The sequence below is a fragment of the Nuphar pumila genome, chromosome 5 (assembly GCF_984573655.1).
Source record: "Nuphar pumila chromosome 5, dmNupPumi1.hap1.1, whole genome shotgun sequence".
Classification (NCBI taxonomy): domain Eukaryota; kingdom Viridiplantae; phylum Streptophyta; class Magnoliopsida; order Nymphaeales; family Nymphaeaceae; genus Nuphar; species Nuphar pumila.
Genome location: NC_143253.1, coordinates 128,698,878 through 128,709,404, shown reverse-complemented (window position 1 = coordinate 128,709,404; position 10,527 = coordinate 128,698,878). Strand labels below are relative to the sequence as shown.

Genomic DNA, 10,527 nt, shown 5'->3' with positions numbered 1-10,527 from the left:
CGATAAGTTTCCAACCATCGTAAGAACATGATCTACCTGCAATAACCAAACAATGCCTTAATGGCACACCAGACGACATGTCTTCTTCATCGATAGCATGATGAGATGAAAAGCTACTCACGCTGCCTTAATGGCACTTGTTGGAATGTTTGTGCATCATTGCTTTCTTCCATGATGCCTAACGACAGCAAAAATGAAGAGAAGACACAGGAATGTTTTGTAACACAATGCAGGCACGAGAAGGCGACAATGTGTTGTAAAACAAGATAAAAAACAAGGCGGAAAACTCAACTGGAGACGAAGGCAAAGTTTGGGTTGATAATGGGAGCTACTGTTACAGCAGATGGCACAAGAGTTTAATGAATAGGGAATGTCTCCACTTTAAATAGTTAACATCAAACTTTCTGGATGAAGGACTTTTTTGTCCGTTTCTTGAACCGGAGTTTCGGAACGCTTGAATGGAGGATATTTTTGTCATTTTCTCGAACTTTCTGGATGGAGGACTTTTTTGTCCTTGGAGGACTTTTTTGTCCTTTTGGGTTTCTTTTCTCGAACGGTCGTTTCACAGCTTTTGAATGGAGGATATTTTTGTCATTTCATTGAACCGTCATTTCAGGGCAAGAAAAGCAAGTAAGGGTGATTAAGTCTTTGCAACAGCACTAGAGTCCGATGCAAAGGTATGTCAACATACACGGGCATACGAGTCTAGCCTCATGTGCATGAATACATGGCGCTCATTTGACCACCCGAACAAAGACGTGGGATTCAGTGAATCATCGGGGGTGAACATACACCACCCTCTCGAAATAAGCGACGCGTGAAGCATGAAGCATGAAAGACAATTCCTGCCTATCTGGAACAAAAAAGACCTGCAATAATGCCTGGGCCACACGTCAAAAGCAGGCTGATCGTCATCCGAAATATATACACATGTACAAGAGGATGAAGCAACAACTACCACCAGCACCATGTATGTCACCATGGACATCTTCCAACTCGCAGGAGGTGTAGCTGCTCTCCTTGCTTTTCTCTTCCTCTACCAAAGAATATGGCAGCCCAAGAAGACACAAAAAGAGATTCCCAAGCCACCAGAACCTGATGGTGCTTGGCCCATAGTCGGCCACATGGGTGTGCTGTTGGGAACCACACCTCTCCATCAAACCCTCGCAGCGCTCTCAGACAGATACGGCCCTATCTTCGCCCTTCGGCTTGGCCAAAGGCGCGCTCTAGTAGTGAGCAGCATGGAGCTAGCCAAAGAGTGCTTAACCACCAATGATCGAGCCCTCGCCAGCAGGCCCGCGCTGCTCAGCGCCAAGCTCCTCGGCCACGACCGCGCTATTTTCGGCCTCTCCCCTTACGGCCCATACTGGCGGGAGGCCCGCAAGATCTCCACCATCGAGCTGCTATCGAACAGACGGATCGATCTGCTCAAGCACATTCGGCTCGAGGAAGTGGACTCCCTCGCGAGAGGCTTGTATACATGCTGCGGGGACGTCGAGCCGGTAGAGATGAAGTGGCGGTTGAGCCGCCTGACCAGTAATGTTCTTCTGAGGATGGTTGCTGGAAAACGGTATTCCGATGGAGAAAACGCCGGAAAAGATGAGCTAGCGAGGGAGTTCGGCGAGTTGATTGAGGAGTTCTTCTATTTGCTCGGAGTGTTCACGGTCGAGGATGCGCTCCCTTGGCTGAAGGGGCTGGATGTGGATGGCCACCAGAAGGCCATGAAGAGGGTCGAGCAGAAGATGGATGAGATTGCCACCACTTGGGTGGCGGAGCACCGGCAAAGAAAGGATTCCGGCATCGTAGGTGGGGGTGGTGACTTCATCGATGTGCTTATCGGTCAACTGGACGATGGTCATTTGTCTCACGAGCGTCCTACCGACACCATAATCAAGGCTACCACTTGGGTGAGTTAATATTTTTTTTTTTTAAAGGCAAGCTCGGTTAGCCAGACCCCCACCAGTTACTATCCAACACCGCTGGGGTTTGAACGTGCCTCCAACCACGCGAGCCCCCCGCTTGTTGGGTGAGTTACTACTGATATCATTCTCACGTTTTCCGAAAAGAAATTTCAGGAAACTTTTTACTCAAATTATCGAACAGAGGCCTCAGGTACGGCTGGGAAACGAGATGTTCAGCTCGCCGTTCAGCCCGGCTCGGCTAGCTGAACTACGAGCCAGCTTATTTAGGTAAATGAGCCAAGCATGATAATGGTAAGCTCGGCTAGTGTAATCTCGTTTTATATATATATATATATATATATATTACATGCACTTTATTCATTTGTTATATATTATATGTATTTTATATTTAGATATTATCAAGATTAAAAAGTACTTGAAATAATTAAAAAAACAAGCAGATCAACTCGCCAAGCTCAGGGTCGGCCCACCTCTTGACGAGCTTGAGCTGGGGTGTTGTGATTATAGCAAAAAAAATTTCCTCTTGCATTCCTCTTTTCCTTCTCTTTGTAACCTCTATTTCCTTTTTTGAAGAAGAATAAAAGATAGAAAAGAAGAGAGAGAAGAAAAGAAAGAAGAGAGAGGAATTCTTTTGCAAAGATCTCACTTGACCTTAATTTTAAAAATATTTGAAAATTACCCGCCTCCGTTTTGAAAAATTATAGAAAAATAAAGAGACGGGATTCGCTCGTCAGCACGAGGTTCGATCGTTCCCGGTGCCTTTATAAGGGGCAATCGAACCAATGATCGAATTTTATGCCTTTTGCTTTGCCTAAATATTGTCTAAGAATTTATTCTAAGTCTAAATGCACAAAGAATCATGCTTGTGTAATGCAAATGAAAAGATATATGCTTTTGAGAAAATAATTTAGAAATTTTGGGATTTTCCAAGTGATTTTGAAATAAATTTGATAATGGAGTAAAGAAATTATTCAAAGGAGTTGAAATTGATTTGAAAAGGTTGGATTTTTTAATCTAACTCAGAATTTAAAATAGATTTGGAAGAAGAGGCTTGAATTTCCAAGTCTTGGAATAATCAGAGTTTAGAATGAATTTGAAGAAATAAAAGAAAATGAGATTTTGGAACTTGAGATGGAGTTTTAAAGTCAAAATGGACTTTGAATTTGAATGGATCGATTCTGAAAAAGGAATTCTTAATTTCAGAACCTGAAAGAGGAATTGAATTTAGATTTAGACTTTAAGAAATAGATTTGAAAATGGTTTTGAAAATAGGAATTAAAAATGAAACTGGATTTGAAATCTGGAATCCTAGATGGAATTGGATCCAAAGTTTGGAATCCAAGATAGATATGAATCCGAAATCTGGAATCCTAAATGGAATTGGATCCAAAGTTTGGAATCCAATACGAAATTGAATTTGAAATCTGGAATTCTAAATGGAATTGGATCCGAAGTCTGAAATCCAAGATGAAATTGAATCTGAAATCCTAAATGGGATTGGATTTGAAAATCTGAATCCAAGGTGGAATATGATTTGAAATCCGGAATCCAATATGGAATTGGATCCGAGATCTGGGATGGGAAATGGATTTCGAAAATGGGATTTAGATTTTGGAAATCCAGATGAAATTCAGAATTGGATCTGAGAAATCCTAAATCGATTTTTGAAAGGGAGATAAAATTTTAGAAAAAAATGATTTTTAGAGTGAATACCAAGTTTTGATTTTTAAAGTCTGGTTTAAGACTTGGAATTTTGAGAAATAAAGAATAAATCTTGAATTCAGACTTGAATTCTGAATTTAGAAGATGATCTGGAAGATTTGGGCACCTGAAGTGAAGAATAAATAATAAAACTTTGATTTTTAAAATTGGAATTTTTTAAATCAAGTGATGAATCTGGTAATTCCAAAGTTTAAATTGAACTTTGAAATACGATCTGGGATATTGAATTGAATTTAAAATCGAATCCTGAAAATGGGAATGAATTTGAATTTTCAAAGTTGAATTGAACTTTGAAATTGGATTTGAATTGGAAATTGAATTTTGAATATAGAAGTGAATTCGAAATTTTAAAGTCAAATTAGACTTTGAAATTGATATTTGAATTTTTGAAATGAGATAAAATTGAATTTATAAAGATGATTTTGAATAAGATTTGAAGATTGATTTGAGAAATGAAGAAGGTATTTGAAGAATCTATCTCAAAATTACTTGGATTTTGAAAAAAAAAATTAAAAATATGATGTAATTCTATCCTAAATGATGAATGAATTAAAAGAATTTGAAATTGGTTTTTGAAAAGCATATTTCATTCTTTAAATGAATTGAAATAAGATTGAAAATATAATACATCTTTGACTATGATCATAAAATGTATTATATAATAATCATATTTAAGTTCAAGTGAAGAATAAAACACATTTTTGTGCCTTTATAGAGTTTAAAATGAAATTAACTCTCAATATATCCTGACTATGACCATTGATATACATTTTGAGCTAATTTTAAGTTAAGCTCTAATAGAGGAAGAAAATATTTAAAAGTATGATGATTTGTTTTTTAAAAGAGATCCAGTGTGGATCTAGTGTTATTCCATAAAAGATGAAAACCATAAGTTTTGTTCACGCCTTGACTATGGTCATTGATGCAAATCATCAACTTAGGGTTTAATCATCTTTTATTAGAATGGTACACGTGACATTCATGTTCCCATTCTTGAATTTATGAAAGAAAAGATAAAATGACATGAAACAAGCAATTCTAGAAGATATGCATGCTCATACATTCTATTCTAATACAGAAAAGTAAAGGATTCTCATTATCATCTAGCTATTACAAACTTGAATTGAAATTTGAAATGATAAAAATCCTAATCTAGGAAGAAAACCAACCTTTCCTACATATTTTCTGCAAAAACCAGAGTTAACACAAAACAAGATTGCCAAATATAGAGAATGATGAAAAATATTAAGCAAAATCTAAATATCATGCTCATACTAAATGGAAAATGCATATATGAATGTATTTATCTAAATGGAGATGTATCTTATCTAAATGGAAATGAGGATGCACTTACTTAGATACACCTGACAATATACTTACTTAAATGCACATGGAAACCGGAATTTAGTGTTCACATGAAGATGCAGTAAAGAGATAGATGGTATGTGTTGTGAAGAGATGTTGTGAGTGAGTTACTGTGAAGGTGTGCTGGAATGTTGCAGCTGGGGTATTGGCGAAAAGGAGGTGATATAACAGAGTATATACAGACTACTGCAAATGGCACTGTAGCAGGGTTGTGCCTTGAGGATGAACATGACTGGGCAGTAGAGGGATAAGGGAAAAAACAATGAAATGCTGAATGATTATACTATACCAGTAGCTATGCAAACGAATTTACAAGTAGGAATCTGAAACTACAGTAAGAGAAGGCCTTCTACTTTTTCCACTTGAGACATGTTTACTCCCTTGATAGGACAAGTGAATCCCAGGCAATGGTTTATGATGGACCTATGCAGTCAATTGCATCTTGTACTGCCAAAATGAGCACAACTCTCAGAGTATGATATGGCAGACCTAGGACTAGACGAATTGCTTGACTCTTCTTCCAAAACCTTTTCATTTCGGGAATCATAATCACTAGTTCCATCTTCACTTATTTGGTCTACCTCATCCCACTTTCTTCTGTACAATTTTTGTCCTTTAGTCTTGCATGAGACATGCTTCACCTTAATGGTTTTGCACTGCACTGACTCAACAGCCTCTCTGCAGGAATGCAATGGTCTGCAACTCACAATCAGGAAGAGAGGCTGACAGGTGCTAACAGATGAATGACGTCGTCCCTTGGATTCAGATTATTAATTCAGTCAGTATCTTCAAATGACATTGCTATGAGCATATTTTCAATCCATATTCTAAAGGAAACATAGGGAAAAGAAAATTTACACAGATACAGGAGTCTCGGGCAATCCTGTGGCCATATAAAAATAAAATTTTCAGAGATGCTAATAGCACAGAGTACACATAACAATATGACTAGTATGACGGATCTGAAGAGGCAGAAGATGGAACTTAAAACAGAGAAAAACACTGACTATGTTAAAAAATGGACTTGATACAGGCGATCTAGATCACTGTAAGCACAGGGCGACTGCGATCTAATTTTTTTTTTCTATATACAGGTGGGCATACCTGATAGGACTAACAATTAGCTAGCTTATGCAGAATGGGCTTATCGGCTTAAGGGTCTGGAGATTCTTCTTGAAGTACCCTCTTGGTGATCGCATATAGGGGGTAACACAGCAGATGCCAGCTAAATATCTTTATTTCATTGCCTAGAGCACGATAGAGCCTTGGATTTTTTCCACCATACCTTTGAAATAACCTCTCAATTGGGATTCACTATGAACAAAAGCCCTGTTCACAGGCTCGCACATAAGGGGCATTGACAGACACACTCCAGAGATTTCTTAAATGCTAAATAGAAGGCAGGTAAGCACAAATGAGGTGGCAAATCAATAGATGCAATGGGTAAAACAACTTGAAATCGTCATGAATTAGAAATCTCCAGAATCATGACTTAATGCAGGCGGCTTTCTACAATGAAGCATCTGAACGAAAATTAATAGCAGATATCTGAAATTCAGATTTCATCAGAGTCTAAACAGATGCATGTAAGCGGATCACCAAATATGATAAACGAGCCACACTTGAACAATAAAATAGAATGACAGGGGTGAAATACTGTGAAACAAAATGTGTGTCTTAAGATATCGGAGATGCATCAATGTCTTCTTTGATCATAACAGTTGAACAAGACCATGATATAAGAAAACTAGTACAACAGGGGAACAAATAGTATTAGAGGTCTCCAACACATTAAGGCTAATAGTAGACCCACTCAGCGATAGTTGAAAGCTCTTATTCCTCCCACACCAGACCTCTCCAAGACCTCAACTCTCTTACCATTTTTTTCAACACTCAAGAGAATAGGAGAAAATGAGCAAAACAACTCCATGAACCACCAATCTCATTTTGGTTCCCTCTCTGATACACACATTGCCCCCCCCCCCCCCCCCCCCCTTTTTACTTCCACTTCTGACAGGGCATCACTTATCGACCGCTGAGCCTTGCTCTTTTTGCTCAAGAGCACCCATAAGTTCCACAAGTTCAGTTGGGAAATTAGGATTAGCATCCATATCCCTGGTCATTTGAATCTTTATTCTTGACTGAAGTTGAAAGCATCTGATTGAAACTATCTATGCCCATGACCACATTATCTAAACTAGGAATGCTTGTGAATATAATTTTCCGAAGACATAAAACTCACAGGCATTTAAGATGCATAGGGGATGGATGCAGAGGTGGGCTAATGTGCAAGGCTTCATAGTGAGCCAACGCTTCATCTTGAGATCAACCTCAAGTTTGATCCACGGTGAATCCCACTTTCAATGTATCTCAACAGAGGCAGAAGATTATGACGACGTTGAAATCAGGAACCACTAAGCGAATGCAAATTGCGATAACAAAAAGAGGAAATGCCATGGCCCATCCAACACCAAGAAATGAGATATAGTCGCCATGAAAACATATTGAACAGGATGAATGAAACACAATTAGATGTCATCGAAATTGGAGGTTAGATATAAACAAGCGATCAAACATAAATCACGGAAATCAAAATCAAAATAAGAATAAGAAATAGGATACTAATACATGGAATTTTATGATTCTAATGCCAATGGTTTGTTGCATCAAAGTGAACCGTGATATCATTGCAGGATATCACCGATTACTAATGCACGCTGCTGACATAGAAGCAAACCAACTAGGCAAATGGTTTCTGCAATATACACAATTCCTAGTGATAATCGTTTCTGCAATATATAACAGGAGGCTAATTACCCCAAAACGACTATATGATGCGGTAGGCATTTAAAATAAAAAAAAATGATCGAAACATGAGTATTAAAAGGAAACTAAAAACCAAACGTAAAAGATAGAACAAAAAAAAAGAAATTAAAACAGGACATAAATTCAAATCGTAACCTATACTGTGATAAGGAGGGAATTGGTATACGTGAAACCACTGAAATTCGATAATCAACAGAAAGGAAAACGAAAACAAAGATAAAAGAAACAAAAGAATAATATATATATATATATATATATATATATATATATATAGGAATGATTAATTCCTTTTGCTATTGCAACAGGTGGATCGATCCTGCAATACGCAGATCGATCTCACCATTTTGCCTTATAAAAGAAAATACAGAAGGCAGAAAGCTTAAAAGAAAAGCAGAGAAAAAATCTATAGGGGATCAAAGAGGAGGGAAGTGGTTGCTCACCTGTGGCTTTCTGAATCATGATCAACCTTCAGCCACTCAAAGGGGAGGCACCAGGGACATGTGGAAAATGAAAAGGGGAAGAAGAAGAATCTGGAATGAGATGGGGAGGTTGAAGATGCGTGAAGTACTGACGGGGTGAAAACGGATCCTAATGAAGGACCCCGCGACTCTCTTTTTATCACGAAAATCCATTAGCGATTTTTCGAATCAGGTCCAAAAGCATTTTGAAAATTTTCAGAAAGTGGTTCCCTTTTAAGGATTTTCCAAAAAGATGGTTTAAATAAAAATAAACCTTCAAAAAGGGCTTCTAAACCCATTTTTTTTCTTTTTCCCATTTTTATTTTTTTGTTCTTTTCTTTATATTTTCTATTTTTTTGTGTTTCTGAAGTAAAAATTCTGAAAACTATGGGGTTTCTAAACTATTTTTGCAAAAAATTAGAAATATTTACAAAAGAAGGGTTTTCTGAGAATTCGGGTTGTTTTTTTTAAAATTTTCTTCAGAAAATAGGTTTAGATCTGGATTTTGAGAGAATATTCGAGTTGTGTACATTAAATCAAGGAATATGGAGCAGTGGATCCAAATGGATATCGGATGAACTGTCTGATCCTTTCATAAATTATTTTTGGTATTTTTATTAATTTAGTTTGGAGATTGGATAAGGAGGCTCAGATTTAGGTTTTGACACTAAATCTGGATCCAAAATAGAGTCAGATATAGAAAATGGATTTTGATTCCAGTGAATCCAAGAAATAACTGAAATTTTAGCTCAAAATCGACTCAATTACTCAGAAAATAGGGGCCAGGAGTGAAAGAGGAATTTTTACAAAATTTTGAAAAATTTGGGTTGTTCACAAGTGTACCCTTAACATGCCAAGCTCGAACAGTCCAAGGTCTCTAAATGAATCTTTTCCATGAATTTATGAAAAATATGTGGTGTAACCTTTGACCTAATTACAAAGACCCTCCTAACCTTTGAAAAATTATGAGTGAGCACCCTGTCTAAAGAATAATTCTCCCCTTTAACTATGGACGGATGCTAGTTAGCTCAAGCTAAAAGATAGATTTATCCTTCTACTATTATATTAAGAGACAATTATGCGCTCATTTGCCACTTCTACTACCGCAAACTTTTTTTTTGTCTTTGACAGCCGTCCACTCTTTTTTTCCTAAGCTTGAACTTTAGAACTAATAACTTAGGAAACAAAGGGTCTGATCTTCAATTATTGCAGGCAATGGTTGCTGGTGGTACAGACACCGTATCGTATACTCTGGTGTGGGCCCTCTCTCTTCTATTGAACAACCGCCACGTGTTGAAGAAGGCCCAAGATGAGTTGGACTTCCACGTAGGCAGGGAAAGAAAAGTGGACGAATCAGACATCAAGAAACTAACATACTTGCAAGCCATACTCAAGGAGGCCATGCGCCTACACCCAGTGGCCCCGCTGCTGGTTCCACATGAGTCGATTGAGCCGGTCAATGTAGGCGGATATGACATACCAGTGGGCACGATGGTGTTTGTAAATGTATGGAAGATACACAGGGACCCAGACTTATGGCCAAACCCGGAAGAGTTCAAGCCAGAAAGGTTCTTGACAAGCAACAACGACACCAATTCTGGTGGTCAGAGCTTCAAATTCTTTCCATTTGGTTCGGGTCGGCGATCGTGCCCCGGTTCATCGCTAGCAACCCAAGTTACTCACTTGACATTGGCATGTTTGCTTCATAGTTTTGAGTGGTCTACACCCAAGGATGGGCCTGTCGACATGACTGAGGGGTTCGGCCTAACCATGCCCAAGGTAACTCCTCTTCAAGTCCTGCTGCGCCCTCGTCTCCCACCCCATCTTTATCAGTGAGACTCTATGGTGCTACATATTGTCTTCGTGAATGGATCTGCATGAGTTCACACAGTTGTGACCATTTCACTCTACTGCATATTATGGATGAATAAAATATGATGTGGAAAACTTATGGGGAACAATACAAGCGTAAGATTTTCATAGAGTGAGATAAGCCACTGGAATTGGAAATTTCTCAATAAAATGCAAATAAAAAGCATATTTACTATGTCAAATTGTGGTCTTCGTATGGTATTTGGGCTCTCTGTTGTGCAAACGGTTTAGTAATCTAGTGGCAATTGATGTTCTCACTGAAAATATAGTGGCAATCATCAAATGACACATTATCAGGGGGGGGGGGGGGATTTAGTGGCATTCTGAAAATGCCGCTAGAAGTAATTATGATTGATTTCTTT

The 10,527-nt window shown here is 38.2% G+C and overlaps 1 protein-coding gene across 1 annotated transcript; it reads left to right on the top strand.

Annotated features, from left to right (window-relative positions):
- The first annotated feature begins 959 nt into the window (after positions 1–959).
- On the top strand, positions 960–10,254 carry LOC149838664 (xanthotoxin 5-hydroxylase CYP82C4-like). Its single transcript, XM_090006730.1, has 2 exons — positions 960–1,907; positions 9,506–10,254. The coding sequence occupies exons 1-2, from the start codon at positions 969–971 to the stop codon at positions 10,127–10,129; spliced, it is 1,563 nt and encodes a 520-aa protein (XP_089862856.1). The 5' UTR covers positions 960–968; the 3' UTR covers positions 10,130–10,254.
- Positions 10,255–10,527: the final 273 nt, after the last annotated feature.

Coding starts and splice junctions, on each gene's coding strand:
- LOC149838664 (XM_090006730.1), top strand. CDS start 969: ATGTATGTCACCATGGACATCTTCCAACTCGCAGGAGGTGTAGCTGCT. Junction 1,908..9,505: donor TAATCAAGGCTACCACTTGG/GTGAGTTAATAT, acceptor CAATTATTGCAG/GCAATGGTTGCTGGTGGTAC.